This window comes from Glycine max, chromosome 1 (assembly GCF_000004515.6).
Source record: "Glycine max cultivar Williams 82 chromosome 1, Glycine_max_v4.0, whole genome shotgun sequence".
Lineage (NCBI taxonomy): Eukaryota > Viridiplantae > Streptophyta > Magnoliopsida > Fabales > Fabaceae > Glycine > Glycine max.
Window position 1 is genome coordinate 55,461,268 of NC_016088.4, and position 18,994 is coordinate 55,480,261.

The window sequence follows — 18,994 nt, forward strand, 5'->3', positions numbered from 1 at the left end:
GTAATTATAATATATTTAATATAATGTTTTTTAAGAAATATATTTCTTAACTCTTATATTAGATTAATAATATATTTAATCACAATTGAACAACATGATATATTTATATTAAAATATATATTAAGTATTTTTTTAATATATATATATATATATATATATGTGATAATTTAATTAGAACATAATAGTATACAATATTTTTTTTTTCACATTATCATCTTATCAAATATTATAATATATGATAAACTCGTCTATTTTTATAATACTTATTTTAAAAATTATATCTAAAATAATTTCTAATTATATTAACTGTGTGAAAGTCTTTAAACTTTAGTAAATAAAAACTATACTTAATAAAAATGTAATAGTAAAAGGTGAAACTATTGGTCATAATCACAAAACACACACAATAAAACGTGATAAACATTTTTCTACTCCCTTTTATATTTTTTTCCTATTTATGTTTGAAGAGTATTAGCAACACATCCTCTTATACGTTATTTCCAACTAACTCTTTTTTATTAGTTTAAATTTATTAAAAATTACAAAATTAGAATAGATATTTATTAAATAAAACATGAGATTTTTAAAATTTTATGATTTTGAATAATTTTAAACCAATAAAAAAATTGTTAGAAAATGTATTATTAAAATTTATCGTTTATGTTTTAAAATATAAAAGTTGACATTAAAAAGGTTGTATTTGCTTTACTGATTGTTAAGGCTTAGCTTCTCAAATTGTTGGTTAATTGAATTTCAATTTAGGTGTCGGCATAGCTGGTTTACACGGAGACAAACCAGTTCAAAGTTGAAACCACAGAATCAGAAATACTATGTGCATGGTTTTAGCTCACTATCTTGTGAACACGAATATACTAAAAGTACGGATGAGCGTATGACTACTTTGTACTGATAAACTGGGTGTGGTTCAAAGTCGGAAAGTAGGCCACCATTTATTGCCACCTACCGTAATCCGTAGCTATGTAAGTCAAAAAAGTCTGTTTTGTTTCTGTCAAACAGACTTCTGTGACTTGTACGCTCATTCACGTTATTTACGCTGCTGCAGTTGAAATGGATGTGAAATAGGTGGGGAGAGAAAAGAAATAGGTAAAACAAATATAAAAAAAATTGCTAGTAAATGTGTTTAGTAGAGTGAAAAAATGAGGGGGGAGTATTATTTAACAAGTTGATTGTTGCTGGTAGGGGGTTAATTTAATTGGTTTGTTAATGCGGTGGTGCATGACATGATCTATAAGTGGTGCACAATTGCACATACGATGAATTAATAAAGGCCAACCAGTCAACAAATTATGTTGAGAACAGAGAAAGGTGAGAACCTAAGCGCTGACGTTAATTAATTAACATCTTAGCCAACGCTGACCTTAATGTTTATTTCTGTATGGGCAATTTTAGAATGACCAAAAATAAGAAGGTTGTGCGCGCAATTCAGTTGTTTATCGGAAAACAAGCTGCTTGCCACTTTTGAATAGGTCGTACTCATTCATTAGATAATTTTAATTTCCTAGTTATTAATTACGGATGCAGTGATCTCAGAAACCCCAAGACAAATATATTTCTTTCTGCAACAAATCTTATATAAACCCTGTTTGACCATTTTCCTTCTGGATTTTTCCCATTTGTACGTCCAGGTCTTGTTACTGTTTATTTTGGACGTTTTGCATCTTCCACTCCTTGACCTTTGAAATTCCATTTTCTGTCAAGGTTGTAAAGGTAAACTGCCTTTCCCTGATTAATTATTACATTCACAAATCTTTTTCTCCAAGTAAATTAGCTCCTTTAACGTAAGTGAGCGACAGAAAAAGATAAAAGATTAATTTACATAGCTAATAAAAGAATGTATTCAACATCATTAAATATGACTTTATTCTAGAAAATTACACATTTATTGTTAAGCAACTTCACAATGTTAGGACCTTTCAAAAAAAAAAAAAATACAGTGAAATTAGAATACGTACTATTAAAAGACAAACAAATCATGTTTCTAGCTTTAACTAGAATGTCAAGATTGTATTCTTACAATCATGTCTTTGATTTTATTCTCTCATAATTTAACCTTTATTATTGAATGATACGATATAAGTTCGTTTTGGTAAAAAAAAAAGTATTAGAATGAAATAATTTTAGAACTTTGAATTTAATATATAACTTTTAAATATTCATTGTAAGATTATTTTTTAAACTCCCAAATTATTTTTCAAAACTAATTTGAAAAATAAAATTATATATTAGAAAGCCAGACAACATTGATGCTAATATTCTCTCAATATATAAATTAAAATAATCATATCAAATGAGAGTGTTTTTAGAAATTATTATTCAATGAAATTGTTTTTTGAAAATTTTCTTCCACAAAATTCTTTTAAGGATTTTTTTAATCACTTACGAGTTATATCTCCCCATCCATCCTTTTTTTTTAAATTAAAGTTTAATATTTCTCTAAAAAATATTAATAGTTCAAGATAACCTAGTTATTGTCGTCGAAAAAAAAGATAACCTAGTTATTAAATAATTTTATCAACATACATATATTTAGTTAGAGTGGTTACCGTCATTAGTTATAGAAATAAGAAAAATGTTTTTTTTTTTAATTTTTGAAATATGACCATCCATAGTAATTTAAGGTTAATTAGCAGTTTTCATCCCTAATAATTTTATTTGAGTTCCTAATTCATAAAAGATATATGTGTAGTTTATTAAAAAAAATTGAAGTATGTGTCTATAAAATATATAAAAGTAAATAAATAATGAAAATATGTTGTAAAATTAGAGCAATAAATATAAACAAAGATAAATATTTATTTTGATTCTAAGAGTATGAGATAATGATATATCAATCTTTGAAAAATGAAAATTTGAATTTAACTTTTAAATATGTAAAAAGTGTGATGGATTAATCTGTGTATAATTTAATAATAAATTGATTATTTAATTTTGTAACCTAATATTGAATTAATTCTCAAAAATATAATTTATTATTATTTATAATTTAATAAAAAAAATAATTTCACAAAATTAAACACTAAAAATTAATTTATCACACTTTTTACTTACTTCTTTTGATAATTAAGAATTTTTCATGGTGTCAATCCTCAGCATCGAATATTTATCCTATAAACAAGAAGGAAGTTTAATGTTTTGCGCGACGCGGATATTTTTAGATGTTTTGTGGCATTGACCAATCTCCACGGTCGCCTTGGTCCGCAAGGCTACAATTGCATCTAGAACAGAACATACAGAAGTTATGAAAAGGGCAAGCCACCAATGAACAGAACTACCACTAAAATCTAAAACCAGCAACAACAAAAAAGGGGTGAAAAAGTTGGTTACTATATGTCCTTTCCCCATCATGAAAGAGAATTTATCAGGGTAATAATTTTTTTAATCAGAATATTGATGTGTAATATTGATTATAAATTTTACAGAAGATTAATTTTCGTTCAAAAATCATCAGATAATTTGTCATTATTATGTTTTAATTAATTTTACTTTATTAAAAGTTATTAATACAAATAATTTGATACTTAAGTTATTTAATTAAAGTGTATGATTTGATGTTCGACTTAGACATAAAATTACCAATAAAAATAATATGGTATCAGATTGCTCAAAAATTGATAGACTTGGTGAAAGAAGATTATTTAGGTGCTTTAATAAGAAATCCTGAATTTGATTACACAAGAAAATATTTCAGAAATATACAATCTTATCTGAGTTAAAAGAAATTATTATCATCAATAAAATTCTTCTTTCAAATCTAATTGGATATTTATAATTTATTTTAAATCTAAAAAGTTGAATATATATGAATAAAAACTGACTGAAATGGTAAATACTTACCCTTTGTTTAGATTGAAGAAAAGAAAATGGAAGAAGAAAAAAAAGATGTAAAATTTGAATCATAAAGAAAATGAGAAGAAAAAAAAATAAATTTTTGTCTCGGTATGTAAAACTTGTTCTCTTTCTTTATAACTAAATAATAAAAAATTTATGGTTATCCGGATTTTCATTTCTTTCCTGTTTTCATTTCTTTCATCCAAATTCCAAACATACCATTAATAATATAATACTAGTAACTAGTAATTTATCTTCTGATAATTGTCACCTTATACAGGGAGTATTTGTGTTGCAGCTCCCTGACGAAGAAAGCACCAAAAAAACGAGGTGTTAGTGTTAAAACGTTGTTACTCTTGTCCCCCAAACCCTACCAGTATCGTAATCCAATACGTTTGTTGAATTGAATCAGCAAAGCATGAAATGTCAACGGTCTCTGTCTTTACCCTGCCTTTATCACGTCCACCCATCCCCCCACATAAATTAAACCCACACTCCCCTTCCAAACACAAACACAAACACAAACACAAACACATCGCAACTCAAGAAATGAAACTAGCTTGGTCACCAGAGAGAGCATCCAAAGCATACATCGACACAGTCCAATCTGTAAGCCCAATCATTCAACTTTTATTTTAGTTTCGTTACCTCCTAATGTTGTGTTCCAGTTCTAACTCTTAATTAATTTTCGTGTTGTGCAGTGCCAGGTTTTCCGCGAATCCGGAGTGGCGGAGTTTATTTCGGCCATGGCGGCGGGGTGGAACTCGCAGCTCATAGTGGAGACGTGGTCGCAGGGAGGACTTATTGCCACCAGCGTGGGATTAGCCCTGGCGAGGTCTCACACGTGCGGAAGACACGTGTGCGTAGTTCCCGACGAGCGGGCGAGGTCGGAGTACGCGGAGAGAATGGGCGAGGCGGGCGTGACGGCGGAGATCGTGGTGGGGGAACCGGAGGAGGTGATGGAGGGTTTGGTCGGCGTGGACTTCTTGGTGGTTGATTCTCGAAGGAAGGACTTTACGCGTGTGCTGAGGCTCGCAAAGTTGAGTAATAAAGGTGCTGTCTTGCTCTGCAAGAACGCTAATTCAAACTCCAAGGGTTTCATATGGCGGAGCCTCGTGGCGAAAGGTTCTTCGCGGCGTGTTGTTCGTTCGGCGTTTCTTCCTGTGGGGAAGGGACTTGACATGGCACACGTGTCTGCCTCTGGAGGTAATAATAGCTCCGGACATAGATGGATTAAGCATGTTGATCAACATTCAGGGGACGTGCATTTTATTCGACGATGAATGATTCTTGTTTCTTATGTTCAGTTTCACCGCCATATTAACCCATTTTTCTTCCCTTTTGTAAATACAGGACTATGTGTATGGATGTAGTATATATTACAAAATTAAAGGATTAATGTTTACTCGTCGTGTTACACGGTGAGAAGGAGCTAAACTCAATATTGTTTATATTGCTTCTTTCTCTCTTGTAACTCACAAATCATTCATTTCTTTATTTACTTATGAAATGTATATATAAACATTCCTTGCTCCTTTTTCTGTCTTTTCCTTTCCTTAATTTGCAATTGCCTGTTGTGTTGTGCTCTTCTGATTTTGGAATGGGTTTCTGACTTTAATGGTTGGTCTGCAACACCATAAAGGAAACACGATTCCCCTGCAGTTGGGTTAGAAACAGTTATACATTAAAAGTTAAAAGCAAGTTTACCAAAGTTGTTGACGCGTTAAGATGAAATGTCTAATATTCGTTATTTCTATTTGGAAAAAGTCTTATCAGCGTAAAGGTTTTGGCTCGTTGCGAGTAGTCAACTCTAGGCATCCACTTAAAAACTTTTGAGATACTTCCTGAAGGCTGGCTGCTGAGTTCTGCTTCTCGATTTCATTGAATATCAGATGATTTGGTGCTTCAATGCTCGCAGCACAGAGAAAACACTAGAATTGAGACTGGGTGGGCATAAGTCATAAGATAACCAAATTGAAAATAGCATATAACAGAGAACATGAAATACAATTGTAACTTCCGTTTGTTAGGATCATTTAATTAGTTAGTCCTCATACCCATCTTACATAAATACATGTTGTATTCAACAGCTTTTCATTTCATTTGATCAATAACAATTATATTATTTTACAAAACCCCGTTTCTTTACTCGAAGCTCTGTGGTGTTTGACTTCATCCAGTTTGAGATAACATTATATCTTTTCTCAAAGTTCCGATAGCATGTTTGATAAAGTAATGGCAATTTGTCAGTAACAGTGAACATACAGAAAATAAAAGAATTACAAAATTATAATGCATTTTGATATATTTTTTTACAGTATATCTTTCATTGACATTAGCATTGAAAGAGGCATCTACATTTATTGTTCAACAATGTATTCAACAAAGTTAGTTTGGGAAAAATATATCAGAATAATTTTAGAGATTAAAACATGTATTTAGGATTTTAAAAAAATCCAAGTTATGAGGCTGCATTCATTGTATTTATTAGCATCATGTAACGAGATGTTAAGACCTACATCAGTATGTATGGATACTCGAAGCCATGACCTCAATCAGATCCCCCTTGCCAAATCAAGTAATTATCGATAAGCCAAAAGTTACTATTGTTAACAAAAGAGCAACACACCGAATTAGTTTTTAAAATGATAAGCATCAAATTTAGCCCATGTCTCACTTTCACAATTGTCAATCAATCTAGTTATTGAAATAAGCATCACCAATAAATTTAATTTCGAATATTACAGAATCAATTAATCTAATTAATGAATTTGACAACAATTATCAATTTAATCGTTGAAGTTAACAGCTAGTATTAATGAATTGGTCGATGACGCTAGTAATTAAATTGACTAATGTACAGCAAAGTCAAGGAATAAATTGATTGATGCACAGTTGCACAATAAATTTAAGAACCCAAAATAACTAATAGTAGTTGCTAAAGTCAGTGATTAAAATGATTTAGAAACTAAAATAAATAATAATTTAAGGATTAATTTCTTTATTTTTACAATTTTTAGGATTAAAAATTATTGTTTATTATAATTTCAAGGATTGGTATAATGGTTTACTCAATAATAGCGACAAACTTATTTTGTTCAGAATTTTAAACATGATAAATAGTTTAAGGAGCTGTACTCATTACAAGATTCACGAAAATGTTGAGTCCATTACAAGCTACATAGAGAAGAGAAGGGATGTGAATCATATGATGCTACTATATGTCTAACTTGAGGCATTTTTCTCACGGAGTGACTATGTGCTCTGTAGTGTAGATGGGAGCTCCTAAAACACCATACAGCAAAATTGAAGATAACCTTTTAACAAATATGATAACAAATAAGGACTTCTTCGAAACTTCTAAGTAAAAGGAACGTCAGTAATTCGCTGCTCTCTTTCCAAAATTCTATCATCGAGTGAAATTCCTACGCTAGCCCCACCTAAATATTTTAGTTGTAATCTAAAGAGTATGAAAGAGTGTGTTGCTGACATTTTTCTTAGATGAAAAATCATCATTCATCATATATAAATATCAATGATGAACCTACATAATCCTCAAGTAGCAGAATGGAAACTCACCTACACTAGCAATCCATCCTGAGAGGTCTAAAGGTGCCAAAGCCTCCAAAACCAGCAAAAGAGTCACCAAACCGACCAAAGTCAAAGGTGCCATAGCAATCCCTGGGCTTTTTAAATCAATCAAATACTTGGCTTCACAATTCATGCATGATAATGGAACAAACAGCATAACAGTTCTCAGGTTCAGTAGCTTGTCCGTGCTACCCATACCATACAAAAACAAAATTGGTAAAATCATTTCAAAATAATTTACGGGAATTTATTTCTGCTGTATATTGTTTTATTATTATGCTACTGTCTCCTATCATTAACTTGTTTATTAATACAATATGCTATCTAATAGGATTTTTAATATTGTTTTTAGCTAAGCAAAATTCATATATAAATTTATGAATATAAGCCATTATGAAAATTTAAAGCTGATATGTAGTTTATTAATCGAATAATTACATAATTTAAGTTTTTGTAAATATTTTCAAAACTTGTTTGATTATTCTTTACTTATTCTAGGATACAATACAAGCAGCACAAAGCACAAACGCAATATGGTGGGCCCCAGCTTCGGTTAGGATCAGAGGACGGTTCACCCCCACCCACTTTTGGGAATGAAGAATTTCAGTGCATAGAAAATACTAATTAGTATAAATACAAAATTTAAAATCATATATAATTTCAATAATTAGTACACTGCTTCTGTAAAGCACATTCGTGTGGCCAAATCCGGAAAAGAAAACTTGCAGTATTTGGAGAGCTTTAATTCAATTTTGGAATTTGTTTGGACAATTCTCCAACACGTCATGAATCATGATTGAATCGTTTTCGTTTAATTTAATAACAGTAATTGAAAAATCTAATTTAGTGCAAGGGGTATTAAACTCTTTTCACATTCAAAATAAGTCCTTTTGGTTCTTTCTTTGTGGGTGCGTACGCTATTCATCATTCATCGTGATCAATCAGCAATCGGTGGCTGTGCTCGTCGTCTCTAAAGCCATCATCGATCAAGCGTGAGAGGGTAGCATAGCATAGCAAAGCAAAACAAACATGTCTATGTCCGATTCCGATTCCTCTTCTTACGCCGGCGCCGACTACAAAAGTTTCAAGCAAATTAGCCGCGAGCGTAAGCCCCCTTTCCCTTCATAATTTATTCTGTTAGACGTTAGTCGTCGATGATTGGTCACGCTTTTCAACTAATTCCTTTTCGGTACTATGCGCCAAAGATAATAATAAACTCAGTGTCGAAGTTTATTATCTTTTGCGCATGCCGCATGGTTTCTTCTACTTTTGGACTTTTATTATTAGCTACATGACAATCATGGTTTCGGAGGTTTTGGGTATTGATTTTGGACTTTGGAGTGTGGTTTTTGGTGCTGCACAATGGTTGGAAAGGAGTGATCGAGTTTTCAGGATGATTTTGCTTCCGTTGCCTATTCCATGGGTTCTCAGCGAATGATTATTCCAGGGTGATATGTATAGCATGATGGAAATTTTAATCACATGCCTCGATCATTTCTCATGTAGGCACAATATCATAGAATGTTCCATCATAATGTATCTAGAGAATTAAGCTATGTGAAGGATGAATCCGTCTTTGCATTATTGAGAAAAAAACACCAGTGTGAGAGAAACTGGTTTTTATCTGACAAGCATACATTCGGTTTGTCAAAATTGTTTGTCTAATGGGACAGTTATCAGATGAGAGTAGGGATCTCAGCAAGCAACACTTGAGTAGCCCAACTCACTACGGCTCATTCACATAAAAAGCTCAATAACATAAATTCAATATTTAGTTAACAGGATATCAATTTCCATAATCAGTAGTATTAGTTAACAACCCAATAATATTATATATAATCAAATAATGAAGAGAAATCCAATAGTCAAAGGGAGAGATTGGCAACTAAAATGCATGTGCTGTCCACCCCAATAAGTTATCTTATCCTTTGCTCTTGTATTTCTCTTATTGTCTTTTGTCCAATGTCCAAGTAAATAGAACGAAATAGAAGAGGGAAAGTTGCATGATGGACAAAATTGCTCCAAATCATTTACAGATCAACTTGTTACTGTATATGTCTGTGAATTTCTCTACGATTAGTATTTTAGAATTTAGTTTCATCACCAAATACAATGTGGCACTGTTTGGTCCTTTGCATTAATGGATAGACCGAGTTAAACAAGTCTTGAAATATGGAAGTACTTATTTTTGGATATATGCTATTTTCCCAGCCTTTTGCCAGTATTGCATACTTTTTGGGTTTTACTTATGTTCCTTTTAAAATTTTAATCGTTTGATTGGAAAAACTTGTTTAATTTCTGTTTACTGACTTATCTCCAGGATTATTACATGAAATGCTGAGGTCAGCAAAAACAGGGGATTCCAAATCAACTTTGAAGGTATATGATGCTATTAGTTAAATGAATTCTACATTGATACATTTATCTTTTCTCTCGATACAGAAGGAGTGAAGGACTCACCCTTCTGTGTTACTTATTTGAGGTTTGAAGTTTACAATCAATTAGATAATTCACGTGTCTAAAGTGCCTGCTTTATTCATTGGATCTATATTGGAGCTGGGATCATTGTGAGTAGTATTTAATCAGTTCCTTCTAGATATCTATGCTAGTATGCATTATGTTTTGTGGGCTAGTTTCCATGCAGTAAATACAGGTAGATACACATGCATGTTGGCAATTGGCATACATGTAGCAAGTATAAACGTATTTTAGATCTGAGTGAAGTATTGAAGGTGAATTAAAGAAACTAAGAAGTACCAAGTAAAAGATGAATTCAATGATTACCATCTTATACTGGTTCATGGGTTGCTTGCCTGCAGGTATTAATAATGGATAAACTTACTGTAAAGATAATGTCTCACTTATGTAAGATGACTGATATCAATGGTGAAGGTGTTTCATGTAAGCAGTCATTTTTCTTTCTACTAAGAACCATTAATTTTTTTCCCCATAATTTTCTATTATTTTAATGTGCCATGATGTTTTAATAGCAAATGACAAGTTTTATATGTAAAGTCAAAGTTATTCCCCCTCACGTTCCGTTACCTCTTGGAAAATTCAAATTTCCAAATTAGGGTAATTATTCCCATCCCATCCTCTCATTACCTCTCTTCCAAAAAGACTCTAGGAGTATGTTTGGCAGCCACTTCTCTCTTCTAGAATTAAATATTATTTAGAGTTTGATGCTAGTTTCTTTCCTTTTGACTTTGACTTGAAACTTCAAATGTTTCCATACTTGTCAAACTTGACGTGCTTATGCTTAATTTCATGCCCTTGCTATGACAGAAGTTTGAATATGTTCTAATTGTTCTATTAAAATAAATAATTTTATTAATTATTAATAATTTAATATTTAATTCAGTTGATAGGACAATAGAAGAGAATTATTTAGGTAATAATTCATTGTAGGTTTTGTACAATTAATTTTATTTCTTGTATAAAGTTGCTGCCTTGTGACCTGGTCTTCATAGGTTCTAGTTGTGGAAATAGCCTCTCCACTCACCTAAATATGTAGGGGTGTTAGGAGGTGGCAAATGTAGCTCATTTTGTATTTAGATTACTTTAAAAACCTACACAAAGCTACTGCAAGCATTTTTAAGTCACCAATTATCTTGTTTGCTTTTGTCTTGTTTTCTGGATTTGTTAAAGATGTCGTATCCTTCTTTGTTCATTCTTTATTACTACTAATTTTATCAAAATAAACAACTCAAAACTATATAATAAAGTAGCACAGGAGACACACGAACACATTTCAAGCTAATCCAAAACAAAGAAATATGCAACTAACATCAAAATAATGAGTGACTTAGAAATTAAGGTTTTGGAAAAACAAACTGTAAAAGTTGATATAGAATTGTAGACACTGACAAAACAGAGAAAAAATAATCCAAAACCAACAAGATATATTTTAAAGGGGAAAAAAACATAAAATTGAACTTTCAAGAATATAAAGGAATTAAAAAAGTGAAGTACAATTTGCATTTTAAAGATGCTCAGCACAGACAATCATAACAAATGTTGAAGATTCATGGCTATTAATCAATTGTCATTGATAATAATGATAAGATGCAAAAAGTACATAGTGTATTTTCTACATTGTAAAATTTTAAGTGCATCCCTCTTGAAAAGAATAGGAAAATAAATATTTAAATATGAGTTGTATGGTACTTTCATAAATAAAACTATATATGTCTGAATAATTCAGCTCAATTTTTTTTGGATCAGTTTTAAAATCAAAATTGGAAAGCTGTCCAATAAAAAAAAAATTCAATTTTTTTTGTTTTTGATTTTTCTATTTGGTTTCCGCTGTTTGTATTGGACTGCATTGGTTTATGAACACCTTTGTGAGGTAAGTTTATTTACATAATGGTGGGAGCCTCATCCATTAAGCCTCCTTTTATTTAGTTCTTTTTGTTGTATGTTGTGAAATTTTGCTGCTCTTTTTTGTAGTGGGTGAAGACCTATACAAGCAAAGGCAGCCATTGCCCACCTGGGATGCTATATATTTCATCCAGCCAACCCGAGAAAAGTAATACATCTGCTCCTCGTTTTTGGTTCTACAATATTGCAATATGTTTTGAAGTATGCAACTAATGTCTTGATAAAATTGTAGTTTACAAAGCATTTTGGGGAATATAATTTGGTTGAGTTTTGAATTTTGAAAGCTTTACTTTGTTGCTTTTGTTTTAACTCTTTTCCCCTCTTAAATTATCTGGCAATTAGTTTCCCTTTTGTTTCATTTTTATTAAACTGTTTCTTTATTTAATTTATCCTTATGTTTACATCCAAATATGTCATGAGTTATTTCTTTACTTTTTATTTCTGTTACTTTTTGTTCTCTACAAATCACATGATGGTGCATTACTTTGTCTCTCTATCTCTCCTAATTATTCATTTATCATGTAAATTGTTGAATAATTAATATGTGGCATTCTTTTGACTGTGGGACATTTTCATTTAGCCTTGATGTGGAATTTAGTTATATTTCTTCTCTGTTTTTTTTAGTTGGTCCTCATTTAGTGATTTTCTCTCCATTTTTGTTGGCAGTGTAATTATGTTTTTGTCAGACATGTCTGGAAGGACACCCCTATACAGGAAGTTTGTGGTGGTCATTATAATATCTCTCTTGCCTGTAATTCATCATGGCTTCAGCAACTTATTTGTTTTCACGTCTGTTTTATTCCATGTTATGTTCCTGTAGGGCATTTGTTTTCTTCAGTTCTGCTATTTCCAAAGAATTAGTTATGGACATTAAGAAAGATATGGAGGTGTTGACTCGATTAGGTGCATTGAGAGAGGTGGAGATATTTGTTTAAAAACTAGATTGTATTTGAATTAATAATTATTCCCAATCAATGACATTGCTTATTGTGATTTTGTCTCTCATTTGGATGGCATATGCAGATGAATTTGGAGTATTTTCCCATAGACAGCCAGGTATGTGGTTGCCCACTTGTACTTCAATTTATTCTGTCTTCCATCTATAATATATCTCACCTTTTTTAGTATGAATATAATCATGTTCCTTCCTTTTTGGTTGTTAATAAATCTCAAAACTTATGACATGTAGAAGTGTTCATTGTTTTGGTCCAGTTCCACATAGACATTAATGAGTTTCAAGTGATGATTCAGGATTTTCTTCCAGTTAAATTAATTAGAATCTATTAGCTGTTGAGAAAACCTTCCCCAAATATAAACTAAAAGTGGTGCTTTAAACTCTGAATAAACTGAGCAAGCAAACTTTGCTGAATTTGCAGAGTTAGAAGCTTGATGTGTAATAAATTTAAGTACTATCCAAGAAGTGAAAAGTTAACAACCAGAAAATGTGGATTAGGAAGCCCATCTATGCAAATTGGAAATTTTGATCATTCATGTGTATCTTCTACATTATCTTATTAGGAACTCAACATTCACGAAGCTGGGTTGTTGATATCCTTCCATTGCGAAAGTCAATTTCTAATTGTGCCTGTTAGGAATTTTTTATTATTTTCTAATGCATCATCATTCCATTATTGGATGCATTCAATTTTGGGGTGTTTTTTTGTCATGTTAATGCAGGGTTTCATCACAAATAATGAGAGGGCATTAGAGGAGCTGTTTGGGGATGAAGAGAATAATCATAAAGGTGTTACGTGTTTGAATGTTATGGCAAAACGGATTGCTACAGTTTTTGCTTCTTTAAGAGTACGTGGATACTGCTCTGTGACAAGGATACAATATATTGTAGATGCTTTATAATTGTTCAAACATGTGATTAAGAAGTCTTCTGAAGCATGTAAATGTTTTTTTAAGGAATTTCCTTCTGTTCGCTTTCGTGCTGCCAAGTCCCTAGATGCAACCACAATGACTACTTTCCAAGATCTTATTCCTACAAAGCTTGCTGCTGGAATCTGGGACTGTCTTGTGAAATATAAAAAAAGTATACCTAATTTTCCTCAGACGGAGACCTGTGAATTGCTCATTCTTGACAGATCTATTGATCAGGTTTCTTAGCTCCATTTGTTGGTCATTGACATGTAATATTCTTTTGACAGATGGTCATGTTGTTTACAGTGAGGTTATTATTCTGATTTTGTAGATTGCTCCTGTGATACATGAATGGACTTATGATGCCATGTGTCATGATTTGCTGAATATGGAGGGAAATAAATATGTTCATGAAGTAACTTCTACAATTTTCCCTTGTCACTCTGAATTTTTGTGTTAACTCTCTTATACATAAACACAAAATCTACTGTATTTTTAAGGTTCCTGGCAAATCCGGTGGTCCAGCAGAGAGAAAAGAGGTTCTTTTGGAGGATCATGATCCTGTATGGCTCGAACTTCGCCATGCTCATATTGCAGATGTACGTCCTGCTTTTATGCCTTTACTAGATCTAAGCAACATGAATACCTTTTGATATTGATGACCATTCCAGGCTAGTGAACGGCTCCATGAGAAGATGACCAACTTTATTTCAAAGAACAAAGCTGCACAAATACAACATGGTTCAAAGTGAGTGATAATTATCTGGTGGTTTCTCAGGAATGGCATTGTTATATAAGAGGATATTGATGCTGAGCTTAATGGTTTAGTCATTATCAGAAATTAAATATTTGGCTAATTTTTTAATTTGTATATTTATTTTTATAAAACTGTATGTTTGACTCAAATTCATTCCACACTGTGATATGAAAATTGATACTTTGCCATCTCATGGTTTGCTCTGTTATTGCATAATCGCTGAGTTTTATCATCCATTTTGCAACAGCTTGCTATCTGTGAGAAGACTTCAAATACATTCCCTTCTGGTTTGCACCACAGGGATATGACAAAGGAGCAAATGATAGACGGCAAAGTATCAATTTTTTGTTCCATGGGACAAAATTAATTTGGATCAAACCATAGTCGTGAAACTGAAGTTAAACTTAGCTTCCATGCTGCTTATATGGTTTTATATTACAAAATAAAGGAAAAAACTTGAGGCTGGCTATATGATAGCAAAGTAAACCATTAGATTCCACTTTGTATTGTACCATGACAAGGAGAATATGGGTCAAACTACCGTCTGGGATATGTAATTGCCCTTCATATTAAAGCTTTATGATCTGAGAATCTGAATTTATATCCAACTCTGATAATTTTGAGTGTTTGATGCTCAAAATAGTATGATAAACACTAGCTCAAGAATATGGACCATGTTGGAAAGAAACTTTGTTTCTTGGATGGCATGTCAATGGTTTTGTTTATCTATGGCTATTCAATATTTAGTCTTACTCTTACCTCCACTTACCACCTGAACTTTCACAAATAGCTTAGTTGGTACCATGTCAAAATAATGTTTGTCCTGCATAGTGTATTTTAATCACTTTGAGCTTCTTTGGCTGCCTGGCCTAAACGTAGTATTGAGCTCCTCAAGCATAATAATAGATGTTTGAGCAGACATTTGTTGAGGGAAGTTTTGCAATATTGCCGTCACTATAATATTTAAATTATAAACATATATTTTGGGGGGTAATTTCATATTCAAAACTATTTTTATCTAGCTCTAGGAATTATTATGCAAGGACTGCAAGGATGCCATGTGTTGTTTAAAACTCCCTGTTTTCTATTGAATCATTTTAAAATCATGCTGTTGTGTCAAATGTTCAAGTCCTTGATTGGAAATTAAAGGCATATTTGTTGTTGTTGAGAAATTTTGACCTTTTATTGATTTAGCTAAGCCTAGATTTATTGTTTGATGGAAGTGTTTCTTTATTAATCTAGTTCTCGTCATAACAAACTTAAATTATTGAATTTTGTTGTATTTATAGTAGTAGCAGTGAAATGTCTACAAGGGACATACAAACCATCGTTCAAGCACTTCCACAGTACAGTGAACAAATTGATAAGCTCTCCCTCCATGTAGAGGTTAGTTCTTTTGTAATGCAATTTTGATACAACTTGTTTTTCTTATAATAATTATATGATATGGTTTGCACAAATAAATGTGCTATCTACACTCTGAAGCTGCCTAGAAGAGGTGTTCTACAGTTAGCATTTTTCCTCTAGGAAAAATCTTATTGTAATCTCTGGTAATGCCGGGTTTTTAATTTCCTGATTGGGTCATTTTAGCTTTGTTTGTCCTGTATTACGACCTCCCTGTTTAATGATGCAATATTATTGCTTCCATTCATGATTCTTGCTGATAGAAGATAAAATAAATAAAATTTTGCACTCAAGTTTGTTAGATATTTCTGAAAGTTAAATTTTTTACAGATAAGAGTTAATTGTGTGTCAACGAATATAATAAGGTTAAATTATTTTCTGGTCCTTATTGTTTAAAAACTACTATCAAGTTTTGATAAACTTATAATAAGAGAAAAAAATGAATCAAACTTAACCTTAAAGTGAAATTAACTTATGCACCTTTACTTTTGAAGAAGTTAGATGAAAGGGCTTCTCAAAAGTTGAGGTGAATATGTTTATTTTGACTTATGGGAAAAATTTATCTCTTTGTTTTTTTCTCCTGTAAATGTTTTTTTAAAAGTTTATCCAAACTAACCCTATAAACCGGCCTATAGTTTCAAAAGGAAAGTCCAGTTATTATTTGGTTCTAGTTAATAGGGGGCTGTTAAGTCCTCAACTCAAGTATACAGGGAATTGGAGACTAATTTAACCATTAAATGAGACGGAGAATCTGATTATGATCATGTGTGCTAATTCCATAGCGATATAAACAATGGGCTTCTTTGTTCAGATTGCAGGAAAAATTAATAGAATCATTAGGGAGTCAGGACTACGGGAACTTGGCCAGCTGGAGCAAGATCTTGTTTTCGGAGATGCAACAACAAAAGATGTGATCAAATTTTTTACCATGAAAGAAGTAAGAAATTCTGTGAGGGAAAGGAAATGGATCTTATACCTAATCAAAATGAGAAAGCTTTTCAGTGCAAGACATGAGATTAGACATGCAGCTTTTTCACTGTTTCAAATTTTAAATTTCATAGAAATGTCTCAATTTATGCAGGATATAACCCATGAAAATAAGTTGCGCCTGCTAATGATTCTTGCATCTGTTTATCCTGAGAAATTTGAGGGAGAAAAGGGTCAGAATTTGATGAGGGTATGGTTTCTTTCTTACTGGTTACCAACTTAATTTCCACAATGTTCATACCAACTACGATGATGTTATCCAATTTTTACCTTTCATATGCTTCTCAGCTAGCAAAATTGACAGAAGAGGATATGAACATTGTGCCCAATTTCAGAATGCTTGGAGGACAACCAGTAACCAAAAAAAGTTTGACCGCTGCTTTTGGTCTTAAGTTTGATATCCATAAGGTAAAGGTAGTAATTTCTAGATAAAATACGTGGTTTTTCAACATAACGTTTTGTATGAAAATTGTTCTTTTAAGTTGTCAGAAGAAGCATGCTGCAAGGAAAGAGCGTCCTGGTGAAGAAGAGAAATGGCAGCTATCACGCTTTTATCCCATAATAGAGGTACAACTTAGGTTCATAAGATCTAACGATCTTCCCACATAGAATATGCATTCATTCACTGATGAAAATTTCACTGAGAGGACAGCATTAACATATTACTTAAGTGTTTACAATGTAGTTGTTCCTTTGAAGATTCCGACTATAATTCTCGCTGCAAATATGTGAAATAAGCAATCTGCTATTCACTCTTCTGATTTTTTTTAATATCATTGTGATTGTGCAATGTAAAGAAAAATAAGGCAAACTCCATTTTCCATATAATGACCAATTTTTAATTTATAGGAATCTCTTTATGATGTCCTCGTGTGTGATGAGTGGATGTTTATTCAGGAACTCCTTGAAAAACTCATGAAAAATGAATTGTCAAAGGAAGATTATCCATGTTTGAATGATCCAAGTCCATCTTACCAAGGCTCACCTTTTTCTGGTCCTGTAAACCAAAATCCTCACTCAATGAGATCAAGACGGACACCAACTTGGGCTCGACCGCAAGGTTCTGAGGATGGATATTCAAGGTTTAATTTTCTTTCCTCATCAGTATCCAGTAATCTTTTTTTGGTGTAATCAGTATCCAGTAATCGAATTGCTTCTGATGAGATCAGTTTATTTTTCTTTATCCATTAACACTATCGCCCCCCCCCCCCCCCCCCCCCCTCATTCTGAGTTGTTTAGACTTGCTTTAGCTTTTTATTACTACTAGATATAATAAGTAGGGAAATACCAGTCTCTGTTGAAATTGTCAACTAAGCGGCACTTTCTGACGTGTATATTTTTATATTTTTGTGATGACATACAGCGATTCAGTGCTTAGACATGCATCAAGTGATTTCAGGAGGATGGGGCAACGAATTTTTCTATTCATTGTTGGTGGAGCAACCAGATCCGAGGTTTGATATTTTTATATTTATACATATAAAATGAGATTGTATTATTCGATACCCCTCTCTGATATTTCTGTTCTGATACTTTATTTCAATTTGAATCCTCAGCTTAGGGTTTGCCATAAGCTTACCGAAAAGCTAAAGAGGGAAATTATTCTAGGCTCATCAAGTATTGATGACCCATCACAATTTATTACGGTATTGAAGTTTTACCTTTTTTCTATGCCAAATGCAATGTGTTTCTTAACCAGGAATTGCCTTGATCATTCTTCCATGCTATTTTTCCTCTGTTGCAGAAATTAAAGACGATAACGACGCATGAGATTTCATTAGATGATATCCAGATATGATGTTACGGACTTGAGAACTAGAAGATGAGCCTCTGGTTACTTGTAAATTATATATATTTGTGTTGTGATCATATAGTTTAATCATCTTGATGTTACAAATTCTTTGGAAATTTAACTCCTTGTCAACAGACTAACAGGAATAATCTTCATTGGTTACTAACGAGAATAACTTTATTTTTCAGTGAACAGATTGGTTTAGACAAGAAACCAGTTAAACTAGAGAACACTTTGTTGTAAACAATAATACTTTCAACTCGCTAAAATCCATTTAGTGGTGGGAATTTGAGTTTTAGATTCAAGCTTCATTGTTGCCATGAAAAATACTTTCAACCATAATATGCGAATATATTAAAAAACATCAA

At 32.2% G+C, this 18,994-nt stretch overlaps 2 protein-coding genes across 9 annotated transcripts; both read left to right on the forward strand.

The window, feature by feature from the left end:
• The first annotated feature begins 4,111 nt into the window (after nucleotides 1–4,111).
• On the forward strand, nucleotides 4,112–5,384 carry LOC100778228 (uncharacterized). Its single transcript, XM_003517387.5, has 2 exons — nucleotides 4,112–4,458; nucleotides 4,551–5,384. The coding sequence occupies exons 1-2, from the start codon at nucleotides 4,273–4,275 to the stop codon at nucleotides 5,130–5,132; spliced, it is 768 nt and encodes a 255-aa protein (XP_003517435.3). The 5' UTR covers nucleotides 4,112–4,272; the 3' UTR covers nucleotides 5,133–5,384.
• A 2,738-nt stretch (nucleotides 5,385–8,122) lies between these two features.
• Nucleotides 8,123–18,818, forward strand: LOC100778770 (SNARE-interacting protein KEULE). 8 transcript variants are annotated; one of them, XM_041017051.1, is made up of 21 exons: nucleotides 8,123–8,545; nucleotides 9,761–9,819; nucleotides 10,260–10,341; nucleotides 11,890–11,968; nucleotides 12,487–12,537; nucleotides 12,641–12,737; nucleotides 12,844–12,876; nucleotides 13,498–13,623; nucleotides 13,732–13,923; nucleotides 14,018–14,101; nucleotides 14,187–14,285; nucleotides 14,358–14,434; nucleotides 15,736–15,829; nucleotides 16,659–16,784; nucleotides 16,929–17,024; nucleotides 17,123–17,242; nucleotides 17,324–17,401; nucleotides 17,684–17,916; nucleotides 18,198–18,288; nucleotides 18,391–18,480; nucleotides 18,579–18,818. In XM_041017051.1, exons 1-21 carry the CDS (start codon nucleotides 8,470–8,472, stop codon nucleotides 18,630–18,632), a joined length of 2,037 nt encoding a protein of 678 aa, XP_040872985.1. In that variant the 5' UTR covers nucleotides 8,123–8,469; the 3' UTR covers nucleotides 18,633–18,818. The 8 variants fall into 8 exon arrangements, with proteins under 8 accessions (XP_040872985.1, XP_040872982.1, XP_006573736.1 ...); XM_006573673.4 differs by having other exon boundaries at nucleotides 8,125–8,545; nucleotides 15,733–15,829; nucleotides 17,732–17,916; XM_003517388.5 differs by having other exon boundaries at nucleotides 8,125–8,545; nucleotides 17,732–17,916.
• The last annotated feature ends 176 nt before the right edge of the window (nucleotides 18,819–18,994 follow it).